The sequence below is a fragment of the Drosophila willistoni genome (assembly GCF_018902025.1).
Source record: "Drosophila willistoni isolate 14030-0811.24 chromosome XR unlocalized genomic scaffold, UCI_dwil_1.1 Seg105, whole genome shotgun sequence".
NCBI classification, from domain to species: domain Eukaryota; kingdom Metazoa; phylum Arthropoda; class Insecta; order Diptera; family Drosophilidae; genus Drosophila; species Drosophila willistoni.
In genome coordinates, this window is record NW_025814054.1 from 1257317 (window position 1) to 1273861 (window position 16545).

At 44.4% G+C, this 16545-nt stretch overlaps 1 protein-coding gene across 5 annotated transcripts in view; it reads left to right on the top strand.

Moving 5' to 3' along the window:
- Positions 1 to 16545, top strand: part of LOC6645017 (titin) — a 78278-nt gene that overhangs the window by 3802 nt on the left and 57931 nt on the right. For 3 of the 5 annotated variants that reach the window (XM_047011743.1, XM_047011744.1, XM_047011745.1), the window contains exons 3-10: positions 42 to 271; positions 330 to 1694; positions 1757 to 4555; positions 4630 to 10188; positions 10263 to 10550; positions 10627 to 10858; positions 10919 to 11090; positions 11152 to 11338. In XM_047011743.1, the coding sequence (XP_046867699.1) occupies positions 42 to 271; positions 330 to 1694; positions 1757 to 4555; positions 4630 to 10188; positions 10263 to 10550; positions 10627 to 10858; positions 10919 to 11090; positions 11152 to 11338 (10832 nt within the window). Of the gene's footprint in view, positions 1 to 41; positions 272 to 329; positions 1695 to 1756; positions 4556 to 4629; positions 10189 to 10262; positions 10551 to 10626; positions 10859 to 10918; positions 11091 to 11151; positions 11339 to 12136; positions 12486 to 12553; positions 13866 to 13993; positions 14124 to 16545 lie in introns of all 5 variants that reach the window. The other 2 variants (XM_047011746.1, XM_047011747.1) reach the window with 1 other exon arrangement.

Here is a 16545-nt window from a genome sequence, read left to right on the forward strand (position 1 = left end):
TCGTTTGTTTTTTCCATAATACTAAAATTGTTTTTCTTTAGGCCTATTCCTGGTCCTGAAATTATTTACTTGCGTCACGTTGAGCGTGCCAAGCCTCATCTACGCCCTGGTGAAGAGGATCGCGTATATCCACCCCCACAGTTCATTATACCGCTTCAAAATGTGCAGCAGACTGAAGGTGGTAGGGTGCATATGGAGGCTCGAATCGAACCTGTGGGTGATCCCACAATGGTGGTTGAGTGGTTCCTAAACGGCCGTCCATTGGCAGCCAGTAAGTTAATCTTGTCATCTTCATCGAACTCATAAACACCAAGCAACCTTTTTTTTAGGTGCCCGCGCCACATCTGTCTTCAAGTTTGGTTTTATTGCTCTAGATCTACTGAGCATTTTGGGCCATGACGCTGGAGAATACATGTGTCGTGTAAGCAACGCTAGCGGTGTGGCGGAATCTCGCGCCATCCTTTCGGTGGTGCAGCGTCCATCCATTGAACAAACCTCGCAGAATCCAAACAGCTTACAGTACATCAATCAGTTGGAGGATTACTCACGCTATCAGCGCCAGGAAAGCTCTGAAGAGTTGTTGAATCAACCTCCGCAATTCATTCGCCCACTGCGCGATCTGGGTGAATTGGAAGAGGGCAAGAATGTGCATTTCGAGGCCCAAGTTACTCCGGTGAATGATCCCAGTATGCGTGTCGAATGGTACAAAGATAATCTACCAATTACGGCCAGTTCACGCATCACGGCCATTTTCAATTTTGGCTACGTATCGCTAAACATTCTGCATCTACGTGCCGAAGACGCTGGTACCTATACGGTACGTGCTGTTAACCGTATTGGCGAAGCCATCAGCCAGTCGTCAATCCGTGTTCATTCACGTTCTCAAGTCACCGCTGATCTTGGCATTCCCGAACAGCAGCGGTATATTGAAAAGGTTGAAGAATTAGAAGACTATCGCAAATCTCAGCAGCGTCGCCATGTACAAGAGGCCCCTGAGGCCATTGCCCCACCCCAATTCAAGACACCCATTCAAAATCAGTTGGATCTGCGTGAGCACGCGCATGCGCACTTTGAAGCTCGTCTTGAACCAGTTGGCGATTCTACCATGCGTGTGGAGTGGTTAAAGGATGGACAGCCCCTTGAGGCCAGCTCACGCATTACCACCTATCACAACTTTGGCTATGTTGCGTTGACCATTAAGCAACTAACCATCTATGATGCCGGCACTTATACTTGCCGTGCTTACAATGCCATGGGCCAGGACACTACTGTAGCCCAATTGACTGTTATCTCGAAGAACGAGATTGTCTCTGACTCTCAACATCCGGGTGGCCTGCAGAAGATTCAACATTTGGAGGATTCTTCTCGTTATGGCCGACGTGAAGAGGAGGAAACTTATGTCACCCAGGCTCCTCGTTTCTTGGGACCTCTTAAGGGAACCACAAAAATCTTAGAGGGTCAGCGCGCTCACTTCGAGGCTCGTGTTGAGCCACAAAGCGACTTGGGCATGCAGATTGAATGGTATCACAACGGACGTGCTATCACTGCCGCTAATCGCATTCAAACCTATTACGATTTCGGCTATGTTGCCCTGGATATTTCTCAGGTGCGCGCTGAAGATGCGGGTGTTTACACCGTGGTGGCTAGAAACAAGCTAGGTGAAGCTCAATTGCAAGCAACGATGGTAGTGGAAAGTGAGTAAACCTTTTCAATTAAAGAGCGTGCAACAAAAACTAATTATTGTATCTTTAAACAGCTCGTTCCAGCATCGACACATCTAGCATGCACCGCGGTCTTTATGAGAAGACCCAGAATCTGGAGAACAAGCCCTTCGTGGAGCCGCAATACGACATCGAGGAGATATCCAAATCTAAGCCGGTGTTTGTCCAACCCTTGGTCGATCCCAAGCCTATACACGATGGCAAAAATATACATTTGGAATGCCGCCTAGAGCCCATGGGCGATCCAACAATGCGTGTGGAATGGTTCCACAATGGTCGCCCAGTTACGGTGGGCTCTCGCTTCCGCACTTACTATGACTTTGGTTTCGTTGCTCTGGATATCATTAAGGCAACTGCAGCCGACTCTGGCGAGTACACAGTGCGTGCAACCAATCATTTGGGTTCAGCACATACATCCGCCTGCGTTCGTGTCATTGATCGTACAGATGTGGTGACTGAAACTCAAAATGAACAGTCTTTGGAGCAAATTCAACTGCTTGAAGACTCACGTCGTCGTCAGCACTTGGAAGAGGATATAACTGTCGCACAAGCTCCTCAGTTTACTCGTCCGTTGCACAACATCGAGACGATTGAGGGAACCAATGTTCATTTGGAGTGCCGTCTGCAACCTGTAGGTGATCCAAGCATGCGCATCGAATGGTTCGTCAATGGCAAGCCAGTAAAGACAGGTCATCGTTTCCGTCCAGCCTATGAGTTTGACTACGTCGCATTGGATCTACTTGGCTGTTATGCCGTCGATTCGGGTGTGTATACCTGTCAGGCCAGAAATCAACTAGGTGAAGCAGTCACCTCATGCTCCGTGCGCATTATTGCCAAGAACGATTTGATTTTGGAAACTCAGAATGAGTCGGGATTGCAAAAGATTCAATATCTTGAGGATTCTTCGCGTTATCGCCGAAATGAGTTTGTCGACGAGGTAGTAAATATTCGTCCCCGTTTCCTTACGCATCCAAAGAGTCTGACCAATACCCGTGAGGGTGGACATGCTCACTTCGAGTGCAAGATAGAACCAGTTACAGATCCCAATCTGAAAGTCGAATGGTTCAAGAATGGACGTCCAATTACTGTCGGTCACCGTTTCCGACCAATTCATGACTTTGGTTACGTGGCTTTGGATATTGTCGATTTGATCGCTGAGGATTCAGGTGTGTACACCTGCCGTGCTGTCAATTTGATTGGTTCCGATGAAACTCAGGTTGAGTTGCAGTGCCGTAGCAGTGAGCAAATTGTCACTGTTACCCAAAATGAAGCTGGCTTAGAGCAGATCCATTACTTAGAGGATCGTTCTCGCTACAGCCGCCGTGAAGAGATCGACGAGAGCACAAAACAAGCACCGGTCTTCACAACCTCCCTAAAGAACATCGAAATTAAAGAAAATCAACGTGCTCACTTTGAGTGTCGTTTAATCCCAGTTTCAGACCCCTCAATGCGTGTGGAATGGTACCACAATAATTTGCCCCTCAAGTCCGGTTCTCGCTTCACTGAAACCAATAACTTTGGTTTCGTTGCCCTGGACATTATGTCTACTCTGCCCGAGGATGCTGGTACATACACCTGCCGTGCATTTAATGCTGTAGGTGAAGCCATCACCTCTGCTGTCGCTGTTGTCCATACCAAAAAGTCCATCTACTTGGAATCTCAACATGAGACCGCTTTGCCACGTCTGCAACACTTGGAGGATGGATCCAAACGTCAACGCATTAGCGTTCAGGATGAATTTGTCTCTCAGGCACCTGTTTTCACCATGCCAGTGCGCGATGTTCGAGTAGCAGAAAACCAGGCGGTTCACTTTGAAGCTCGTCTGATTCCGGTTGGTGATCCCAATCTCAAAGTCGAGTGGCTACGCAACGGACAGCCTATTGAGGCATCTAATCGTACCACAACCATGCATGACTTTGGCTATGTCGCTCTAAACATGAAGTATGTGAACCCCGAGGATTCAGGCACTTATACCTGTCGCGCTGTCAACGAGCTTGGTCAAGCAGTTACATCAGCTTCATTGATTGTGCAGTCTAAGACGGCCATTCAACTGGAGACTCAACATGAGGCAGCAATGCACAAGATTCACCAATTGGAGGATCATAGCAAGTACCAACGCCGTGAAGAGGAGGAATACTCGGTGACAACTGCTCCAGTTTTTGTCACAAAACTGATTGGTCCCAACAATCTTTATGAGGGCCAGAGTGCTCACTACGAGTGCCGTATTGAACCATATCCCGATCCCAATCTCAAGGTTGAATGGTTCCACAATGGCAAGCCACTGAGCACTGGTCATCGTTTCAGAACCACCTACGACTTTGGCTTTGCCGCCCTTGACATTCTGACTGTATACGCTGAGGACAGTGGAGAGTATACCTGCCGTGTCACCAACAATCTGGGCGAAGCTGTCAACTCTATTGCCCTTAAGGTCACGTCTCGTTCGTCAATTATTCATGAAACTCAGCATGAGGAAGCTCTGACAAAGATCCAGCATCTTGAGGATGCTTCACGTTTCCAACGCAAGACGGAGGAGGATCAATTCCATGCTGAGCGTCCCCAATTCGGACGTCCTTTACGCAATGCCAAGGTTAATGAAGGATCCCCAGTTCATTTGGAGGCCACTTTAATTCCAGTAAATGATCCAACCATGAAGGTTGAGTGGTATTGCAACGGCAGACCCATCCAAACGGGTCATCGCTTCAAGACTACATACGATTTTGGATTTGTGGCTTTGGATATCCTTTATGCCCATGCAGAGGATACAGGCACTTACATGTGCAAGGCTAAGAATGCCGTTGGAGAAGCTGTCACGACTTGTGCTGTAAACGTAACAGGTAAACTACAGAATGTTGTCTATAAATTTACAATGTATAATTTACCTTCTGCTCTGTTTTTTTATTCTTTTTAGCAAATAAGACATTGGACTTGGACACTTTGGATGCTCAGCGTCTGGAGAAGATTCGTCAACTAGAAAGCTATGCCCCACCCACCAAGGTGGAGGTGGAAGAGAAGGGCCAAAAACCCATATTCTTGACCCCATTAAGCAACCTGGAGCATCTAAAGGAGGGTGAACATGCCCATTTGGAATGTCGTGTCGAGCCCATTAATGATCCTAACCTGAAAATCGAATGGTTCTGCAATGGAAAGCAATTGCCCACGGGTCATCGTTACCGCACCACCCATGACTTTGGTTATGTGGCTTTGGATATTCTGTATGTCTATGGTGAGGATACAGGCACCTACATCTGTAAGGCTACCAATCTGTTGGGCGAAGCTGTGAACACCTGCAATGTACGAGTCCTGAACCGTCGCAGCATGATCCTGGATACCCAGCATCCCGATGCTTTGGAAAAGATTCAGAAGCTTGAGTCCAAGGTAGTTAATGCACGCACTGAGGTCGGAGAATCACCAATAAGTCCGCCACACTTCACGGCCGAGCTTCGCGGAACCACCGAGATCTATGAAGGTCAAACAGCTCACTTTGAAGCTCAAGTGGCACCAGTCCATGATCCCAACCTGCGTATCGAGTTCTACCATAATGGAAAACCCTTGCCATCGGCGGCCCGCTTCCACATCACCTTTGATTTCGGTTATGTGTCTTTGGACATTACCCATGCCGTGGCCGAAGATGCTGGCGAGTATTCAGTTCGCGCTGTCAACGCATTAGGCCAGGCTGTTTCATCTACGAATTTGAGGGTTATTGCCCGAGGTACCATCATTTCGGACACTCAGCATCCTGAGGGCTTGGAGAAGATTCGCAAGCTCGAGTCGACGGCACCACATCAACGCCAAGAAATTGAAACACCTGGCACACGTCAACGTCCAGTGTTCACTCAGCCTTTGCAGAATATTGATCGCATTAATGAACACCAGACTGCTCATTTCGAGGCTCGTCTTATTCCTGTTGGTGACCCCAACCTCAAGGTGGAATGGTACCGCAATGAGAAGCTAATTGAGGATAGTTCTCGCATCACGAAGCAGCATGACTTTGGTTATGTTTCACTTGATATTTCCCATATCCGAAAGGAAGATGAGGGAGTGTACATGTGCCGTGCTGTCAATCCTTTGGGTGAAGCTGTCACAACAGCTTCGATGCGCGTCGTATCTGAAGCTAGTATTCAGATGGACACACAGCATCCAGACAGCATTAGCCGCATTCATCAGCTGGAAAAACCCGTGGCTCCACGACCTACCGAGCCCGAACGTCTGTTCGAGAAACCAATCTTCACGCAATTGCTTACAGGACCCTCGGAATTGTGGGAAGGAGCTCATGCTCACTTTGAAGCACGCGTTGTGCCTGTTGGCGATCCATCACTTAAGTTCGAATGGTTCATTAATGGTGTGGAGCTCCAAATGGGCTCCCGCCTGCGTACAACTCATGACTTTGGTTTCGTTACCCTGGATATTGCTGCAGTTGTGCCGGAGGATGCAGGTGTCTACATGTGCCGCGCTTATAATGCAGCTGGTGAGGCCGTCTCATCTACGGCCATGAAAGTCAAGACCAAGGCCAATATTGATGGACAACCATTGATTCCTGAATCCTGGGAAGCTATTCGTCTGAAGGAGGCTGCCATGAACCGTGTACCGGAAATGTTTGTCGATTCCACACCACAGCAGGCTCCAGTATTTACCACCCACTTGCAGAGCTACGACAAATTGCATGAAGGTCAGCATGTATTGCTGGAAGCTCAGGTCGAACCACGCGCCGATCCTAACTTGCGTATTGAATGGTTCAAGAATGGAATTTCTCTAACCACAGGATCACGTATTCGCAGTACCTTCGATTTTGGATTGGTTACTTTGTCAATCAATGGTCTGCGCGAGGACGACTCTGCCATATATACCTGCAAGGCTACTAATCAAGTGGGTGAAGCTGTGTCGACTTCTTCTTTGAAAATCGAAGATCGTCACTGGCTGCAGTCAGAATCTTTGCATCCTGATTCCTTGTCGCGCATTGGCGAACTGGAGGCACCCAAGGAGGGTCGCCCTGAGGCACCAGAGCCCACATACGAGACGCCAGTGTTCATCACTCATCTGAATAACATTGAGTGCAAGGAAAGCGATAATGTTCGCTTTGAGTGCAATGTAGAACCGGCTCGTGATCCTACTATGGCGATTGAGTGGTTCTACAACGGCCAACCATTGCAGGCTGCAGCCAAATTCAAGTCTATTTATGACTTTGGCTATTGCGCATTGGATCTGAGCAACACATATGCCGAAAACAGCGGTGTTTACACCTGCAAGGCGACCAACAGCAAGGGCTCGGCCACCACTTCGGGCACACTCAAGTGCACCGGCGGTAAGACCATGTTCTTGGACACTCAACATCCACAGGGTGAAAGCGGTTTGGAGGCTGTACAAGAGACCGAAGAAGCATTAGCCAACCGCTATAATCAGAAATCAACAAAACCTGAAACCCAATATCCACCACCAGTATGGACCAAGCCGCTCCAAGCCGAGTTCCATCTATCGGAGGCTCAACCCATTCACTTGGAAGCTAATGTGGAGCCAAAGGAAGATCCAAATCTCTTCATTGAATGGTATTTCAATGGAAAAATTTTGCAACATGGCTCTCGTTTCAAGATGACCACCGAATTCGGCTTTGTTACAATGGATATGATTGAAGTTTATGCCAGAGATCAAGGTATCTATACCTGCAAGGCTTACAACAAGGCTGGCGAAGCCTTTACCTCTACCACCATATTCTGCTCAAGCAAGGACAACATTATTGATTCGACTCAACATCCTAAGGGTGCTGAGGGTTTGGGACAGATCCAAGACCTAGAGGATTCCCTTCGCAAGGATGGCAGCAAACCAGACGCACCAGAACAGGGTATTCCACCACGCTTTACCACCGAATTTGTCAACATTGTTGATGTCGGTGAGGGCGAATTGGCTCATTATGAGGCCAATCTTATTCCCGTGGGCGATCAAAGCATGGTCATCGAATGGTTCTTTAATGGCAAGGTATTGGAGGCCAGTCATCGTGTGCGTACTATTTACGCTTTTGGAACTGTAGCATTGGAAGTTTTGGGTACAAAGATTGAGGATACCGGCACCTATACCTGCCGCGCAACCAACAAGTACGGAACAGCTGAAATTAGCTGCACTCTGGAGTGCGTTGATAAGCCACGTGGACAAAAACCACGTTTCACTTCGCATCCCCAACCGCTACAGGGCTTAAAGGACAGTCAATCGGCTCATTTCGAATGCACTTTGATTCCAGTCAACGATCCAGATCTTAAGGTTGAATGGTATCACAATAACAAGCTCTTACGCCACTCCAACCGCATCAAGACTGTCTCCGATTTTGGTTATGTCGTATTGGACATTGCTTACTTGCAGGATCATGATAGCGGCGAGTATGTGTGCCGCGCATGGAACAAATACGGTGAAGATTTCACTAGAACTACCCTCAACTGCGGTGGACGTGGTGGTGTCTTTTATGACAGCTTGCAGCCCGATTCTCTGCCTAGAATCCGTGAATTGGAGTGCCCTCAGGGGCAACAGGCAGACACTGGTGCTCCATTGGTTGCCGAGCCACCCAAATTTATCACTCAAATCAGCGATGTTACTAAGCTGGTTGAAGGTCAAAGCGCTCACTTTGAGGCTCGTCTCACACCTGTTACCGATCCTGATTTGGTTGTTGAATGGTATTTCAATGGCAAGAAATTGCCACATGGCCATCGTTTCCGTACTTTCCATGATTTCGGTATTGTTATTTTGGATATTCTCTATTGCTATGAGGAGAACTCTGGTGTCTATGAGTGCCGCGCTGTCAATAAATATGGTGAGGATGTTACCCGGGCAAGTTTGAAGTGCGCCTCGAAGGCCAGCCTAATTCTTGACTCACAATTGCCACGTGGCATGGAAGGTGGTTTGGAGAAGATTGCAAATCTGGAGTACAGCATGGTACGTACTCGTGACGAAACCACCGAAGAGACCAAGGGCAAGGCGCCTGTATTCACTGTTCCCTTGGAAAATATTGACAATTTGCGTGAAGGTGAGAATGCTCATTTCGAGGCTCGTATTACACCCGCAGATGATCCCAAACTGAAGGTTGAATGGTATTGGAATGGACGTCCTCTGAAGGCAGGATCGCGCTTCCGTACTTTCTGTGACTTTGGTTTCGTCATCTTGGAAATTTCACCCGTCTACCCTGAAGATTCGGGCGAGTATTCGTGCCGTGCGATTAATGAGTATGGTGAAGCTGTGACCACTGCTACCATGAAGATTCAAGGTAAACGAAGCATCATTATGGAGTCCCAGTTGCCCAAGGGCATGGAAGGAACCATTGATCGTATTGCCGAATTGGAAGGCTTGGGCACCCGCAGCACTGAGTTTGTGCCCGATGACGACACTGGCAAGCCGCCAGAGTTTATCACCACACCATTCGATATGGTCATCACGGAGAACTCATTGGCACACTTTGAATGCCGTCTGCAACCCATTAACGATCCCTCAATGCGTGTGGACTGGTTCCACAATGGCAAGGCTTTGTGGGCTGGCTCCCGCATTAAGACCATTAACGATTTTGGTTTTGTTATTCTCGAAATTGCTGGTTGTTATCAACGTGACACGGGTCTGTACACCTGCAAGGCGACCAACAAGCATGGTGAGGCGACCGTTTCTTGCAAACTGCAAGTTAAGGGACGCCAGGGAATCATTATGGAGCCCCAGTTGCCGTCGAACTTCCGCACTGGAACAGAAAGTTTGCAGAAATTGGAGGAGAGCATGCATAAGCGTGAAGAAATTGTCATCGATGATGAGCAACCCAATCCACCCAAGTTCACCGAAGAAATCAAGGATAATTTGGATGTACCCGAAGGTGGTCCAGTTCACTTTGATTGTCGTGTGGAGCCTGTTGGTGATCCCTCAATGCGTATTGAATGGTTCTACAATGGACGTGCTATGGCCACTGGTTCGAGAGTGCATCAATTGAATGATTTTGGTTTCATTGCCATGGACATTGATTACATCTATGCTCGCGATTCTGGAGAGTACACATGCCGTGCCACCAACAAGTGGGGAACTGCCACAACAACTGCCAAGGTTAGCTGCAAGGGCAAACACAACATTGTCTATGAGTCGCAGCTGCCTGAGGGCATGACATCTGAGAAATTGAAAGAACTAGAACGCGGACGCATTCCTGAGGCACCCAAGGTGGTTGAACAGGAGTTTGGTCCACCAAAGTTCACTACCCAGATCTCGTCACTCACCGTCGAGGAGGCAGAGGCCGTTAGATTCGAATGCCAGGTGGAACCCAAGACAGATCCAAGTCTGCGTGTCGAATGGTATCGCAATGGCAAACCCTTGCCATCTGGTCATCGTTATAGAAACATCTTTGACATGGGTTTCGTATCCCTGGATATTTTATATGTCTATGGTGAGGACTCTGGTGAATATGTTTGCCGGGCCATTAACAATCACGGCGAAGATCGCACCAAGGCAACTGTCTCATGCAAGAGTAAGTCTCGACTTATTTTGAATTTCTTAACATTAAGGCAATTAAATACCATTTACTTTTTCTATTACCTTTAGAGCTTCCTACAATTCTGCTGCAAAACCAAGTGCCACGTGGCATGAAACGTTCGGAAACGTTGACTCAAATGGAAGCCACCATCAAGAAGTACACTTCCGAGGTGCATTTGACTGAAGACGATCTCTTTGATCCTGATCGCAAGCAGCCACCTCGCTTCGTTACCCAAATAAAGGAACAGACCAACTTAACCGAAATGGCTGTCACCAAATTCGAATGCCAATTGGCGCCTGTGGGCGATCCCAACATGAAAGTGGAATGGTTCTTCAATGGCAAACCCTTGCTATACAGTATGTGTCTCATACAAGTCGTTTCCTAGAGGGTAGAGTTTTACACTTATGACCAATGTTCTTTTTATTTTTGCAGAAAACCGCTTCCAGCCTATTTATGATTTTGGTTATGTGGCCATGAACTTTGGCTGGGTTTATCCCGAGGATAGCGGTGAATATGTTTGCCGTGCCACCAATTTGTATGGCATGGATGAAACCCGTGCCATTATCAAGGTGTCTGGCAAGCCAGGCATTGTCTATGATTCTCAGCTGCCTGCTCATATGCAGAGTATTGATCGCATTCGAGAAATGGAAGCCTCCTGGCAAGTGTAAGTAACAAATAACTTGATGTTTTGTAAATTGCCTCCCTGAAATCATTTTTTCTGCAGTGTTCCTGAAGAAGTTGATCCCGATGCAAAGCCCCGCACTAAGCCAGTCTTTGTTAGCAAATTGGAACCCCAAGTTGTGGAGGAAGGCGAACCGGCTCGTTTCTGCGTGCGTGTGACTGGACATCCTCGTCCTAGAGTGATGTGGTTGATTAATGGCCACACTGTTGTTCATGTAAGTAACACAACTGTCTGTCTGACCAAATAGCCGCTAACTAAGGATTTATTTTCAATAGGGCTCACGCTATAAGCTAACTAATGATGGCATGTTCCATCTGGATATACCAAAGACCCGTCAATACGATACCGGTAAAGTAGAAGTGATTGCTCGCAATTCTGTTGGCGAATCGATTGCTACAACTGAACTGAAGGTAGTGGCACGTTCTGATGATTACCGCAACGTGTTGAAGAACTCTCCACGACGTAAGTTTATAAACTGTTTATGTACACACAAACATATACACACAACATTTTGTATTAGCTGCCGACACATTGAATTTTTAACTAGCTTAGCTAAAATTAGAACATAACAAAATTACAAATGCAGTAGATTTAGCTGACAAAACTAAACCACAACCACCACCACTTTTTAGCACCACCAGCACACTAGATCTCACACATAATTAAATAAATGCGCATTGTATATATTACATACACGTAGCACTAGTAGCTCAATTTTAATGCACTTTTGTATCACAAAATATCACAAACAGTTGAGAATATAAGCACAACCACAGATCCCAAATACTTCCCCCTCCCCAAAATATCCTTACCCCTTTTTAAATTGAGAAAAAGTAGTATATTATCAACAAGCTTTCAACGACCGATGTGAAAAACAGGAATCGAAGCAACGAACTGGCTCTCTATAAAAGTATTGCTGGACCATGGGTAATATGGTTATGCAAGTTTTTTCTGTGTCTGTTCTTCCTCTTTCTCTCTCTCTGTCTGTCTCTGTGGCCATCAAAATTTCTCATTGCTTAATTTTAAGCCAGAAAAGAGTTGGTAAAACCCTCTATGAAAACCCATTTAAAATTTAATCTCATATTTTCTACTAACCTGACCATGTAAATAACCATGTTTGCTTTTAAATGGAATGCGAATTTTATTTTAGTGCATGTTATTCACCCCAAATTATTAAATAAATTTAACTGCACTTCTTATGTCCGCCCCTTTGAGTATCTTATTAAATTACCGTGAGCAATTATCTTTTTAAAAACATAGCATGGTATGATTATGAGCTAGCTGCCTATCAGAAGGAACGTCAAGATAACGAACTGGAAAAGGTATTCGATGAGCGTAAGCAATATTTGTCCGAACAGAGTGCCCACACGTTGAAGGGCGTAGAGCATTTGAAGCCCAAGCAATACAAGCCTCAAACCCCAGAATGGCAACAGAGTGTCAAGGCCAAGAAGAGTGAGGAGTACTACAATAAGATTCAAGAACTTGAAACCGAGCAACTGCTCAAGGAGACCAATTTGCGTAAAGATAATCATCAATATGCCATACCCGGTGAGAAGGTCGTAAGCAGTTCGGCAGCCAAAGGAATGGCCCACTCCTACGAAGAGAATCTGTAAGTTTACCTTAAATATATATACCTAACAAGACCACTGTTCGAGAGAGTTTATTTTCTCCCTTTAGTCAAGAGCAAACAAGCACTGCTCAGATCAAGCCTGCTCCACCAAAGGGTACCGCTGAGCCATCAGAGTCATCGGTTCATGGACGTGAAGTCCATATGAATAAGCAACAACAAGTGCAAAAGGAAATCCAAGGCGATCTAGAGATTACACGCAAAATCACAGCCACTGAGACCACTGAAGTGGAACACAAGGGCACCATACAAGAACGTGTCGTCAAGGGCCCCGTTAAGCCGGCCAAGGCACCCGTTTTTACCAAGAAAATTCAACCCTGCCGCGTCTTTGAGAACGAACAGGCCAAGTTCGAGGTGGAGTTCGATGGTGAACCCAATCCGACAGTGAAATGGTATCGCGAAAGCTTCCCTATTCAGAATTCACCAGATTTGCAGATCCATACATTTAGCGGCAAGTCCGTTTTGATCATCCGTCAAGTGTTTATTGAAGATTCGGCCGTCTTTTCTTGTGTGGCCGAGAACCGTGGTGGAACTGCCAAGTGCAGTGCCAATTTGGTGGTAGAAGAGCGCCGACGTGCCGGTAAGGGAGGAATTCAGCCACCCAGCTTTGTGAGCACCATCCAGAGCACTACTGTAGCCACTGGTCAGTTGGCACGTTTCGACGCCAAGGTCACTGGCACTCGTCCCATGGATGTTTATTGGCTAAAGAACGGAATGAAGATTCAGCCTAGCATCAAGTTTAAGATGCTTGAGGAGGATAGCGTTCATACTCTACTGATTATTGAACCTTTTGCTGAGGATTCTGGCCGTTATGAGTGTGTGGCTGTAAATGCTTCTGGTGAGGCACGTTGCGATGGTGATTGCATTGTTCAATCGCCTACTAAGCCAGATAAGCCAACTACCCCAGGCAGTGAGAAGGCTCCACACATTGTGGAACAGTTGAAGAGCCAATCCGTTGAAGAGGGCAGCAAGGTTATCTTCCGTTGTCGTGTCGATGGCAAACCAACTCCTACAGCACGCTGGATGCGTGGTGAAAATTTTGTAAAACCATCGCGTTACTTCCAAATGACACGCCAGGGCGAATACTATCAGCTTATCATTTCGGAGGCATTCCCCGAAGATGAGGGCACCTACAAGTGTGTGGCCGAGAATAAACTGGGCAGCATTCAGACCAGTGCGCAGTTGAAAGTGCGTCCCATTGAGAACTTGGATGCACCACCAACAATTACGGCTTTAAAGGATGTTTCGGTGACTGAAGGTATGCCGGCTCAATTCAAAACGACCGTTACAGGCAAGGTTAAGGCCACCAGTGTGCAATGGTTCCGTGAGGGACAGCTTATACCAGAGACACCCGATTTCCAGGTGGGTTTCCCCTTAATATTATTTTAATTTTCTCACCACACATTTATTTAGTGACAACATAAATATGTGACTGTTTTTATGAGTTCCAGTCAAAACAAAAATTATAACTGAAAATTGTGTAATTTCAGATGATCTTTGATGGCAACAGTGCTGTACTTTTGATTGGCACCACCTACGAGGAAGATTCGGGCATCTTTACAGTACGTGTAACTTCCTCAACAGGACAAGTCGAGTCATCAGCCAAACTGACTGTTAAAAGTAAGGATTAAAAGTAACATCTAAGCAAATGCAAAAAACAAAACAAACCAAAACCAGAGTTCGAAACAAAGTAAACCAAACGTAAGCGAACAACTCCAAAGAATGCTCAAAAACAACGACCAACAACACCAATAAAATATATATATTTATATACTTAAATATAAATGCATATATATTTATATAAACAACAACAACAAAAACTGACGCAACGAATCCTAAAAGATACATAGACGTATTACTACTATCAACCTACTAGTCGTAAAAGTTTGAGTGAAGAATTTTATTATTTTCGACAGTTCGACAAATCATAAATATATCAACCAAAAAAAAGTAAAAAGAAAAAACCATCAACAATACAAAAAAAAAAAAACTTCTCTAACGAACGAACGAGTTCTTATTACTAACATATTGCAAAATGTCTACAAAATAATAAAAAAAATTTCAAAGATGTCTAACAAGTAACCAAGCAAGAAAAAAAGAAAAAAAAACCACACAAAAACAACAAAAATATACAAGATTTAAATCAATTTTAATTAAAAAATAATAAATATAATTACAAGTATTTTGCAACATAAAATATTTATAGAACATTTTCTTCTTTATTTTTCTGGCACAGCCAACAAAAAAAAAAAACAACTTAAATATCTAGTCGAAACTGAAAATTCTAAAATTTTGAGTGAAAAGCAAAACATAATAAAATGAAATTAGAAAAGTTCTCAGATGTGTATAACCAATATATAGCCCCTTGAGTTGAGTTATAAATAAGGCAAAGGCACAGGCCACAGGCAGAGGCAGAATTCTATCTATGTACTTTGGTATAGAGGCGCATCAGGCACAGGCATAGGCACTTTCTAAATACATAATACCGACCGAAAGCAACACAAAAAAAAATATATATATATGTACATTAATTTTTTCTCATATTTTGTTCCTTCCTACTTATGTATGTATATGAGATGAGAGATGAGATGTATGTATGTGAATAGTTCTGGGGCCGTGCGCAAAACGCACATTTGTCCCGCCTCCGCTCGAGCGTGAAAGTTTTTATTTTTCATGGTGGAATATTAGCATAAAATATTATGGATGACACATCTAGAACACAGCGGAGCATCGCATCGCATCGCACCGTATCGCAGCTGAACACAGTGTGCCGATACGTGCGCAAAAACTAGCACAATTAGGGGTTAGAGAGGGGTAGTAGTATTCATATACAAATACAGATGGGACAGTATCAGAAATGAAAACCAGAACCGAAAATATCGAAAGGCTTTTCAGCTGCTGCCAAGCAACAGAAACAGCACTCTATATATACCCATATATATACATATATACATACATATATATACATATATTATACATATACCTATATATACATATATAGATGAATAGATAGACAGATATATGCACTATATCCACATACACCTCCCCATTTGTTCTATTTTCAATTTGTTTTTTTGGAAAATGTTTGCTTTTGTGAAACTAATTTCCAATAGATTAGCTAAAAAATCCGTTGGTCTATAATTAGAGACCACTCTCGGCTGGTAGTCTGGATACATTTTTGTTTTGCAGCCACAATGAAAAACCATTTTATGTATTTTTTTCAAGTTTTTTTTTTAAGTAAATCTAAAAGAAATTTATTTCAATTTTTCAAAAAAAAGAAAAAACAAAAAAAATAAAGAAAGTGTAGATAGAACCGAAATCTAAATAACAAATTACCTACATGTTGCTTGATGTTGCTGTCTATGGGGATCAGAGATGAGCGATATAAACCAAATTGGCATCGAACTAGAATATACTATGAAAGCACAAATAGATACAATATACATATGTGTATATATATACATATATAGTAAACATCTGCATAATGACCATTAGACATGGGCAAACATTAATTAATGATTCTGTTTATGGTGCAGAAATGATTTTAATTAAATTAATCAGTTACGGCTGTTCAGTCATCCTGGCACACTCTGATTCACGTCTCTATGATTTCAAGATGATGACCCTCAAAGACTTCTTCGTATGATATGGCCGGTCCCCTAGCCCTGAGAAACGAAAAAATTATGTTAGATTTATGTTGTACTATGTGGTGGAGAAATTAAAACGATACTTGCAGATATCTTTGAATACTTGCTCAAACTTTTACCATAACTATAACCGTAACCGTAACCGTAACTGTAAACAATACCGAAACACGAACGCCGAATTATTACTTGACGTGTGACGTTCGTTCGCTGCGATCCTGGATCCCAATTGATTGTTCTCTTCCGAACATCCTTGAAGTGTGTTAATTAATTTTTTTATTATCCTTTTATATTTATATATATCTATTTTTTTCTAATGATAATTTTTTATTGTTTATTTTGGATAAAAATTTATTTATTTTGTAGTGATGTTGCATGAGATTTTATTATTCATTTTT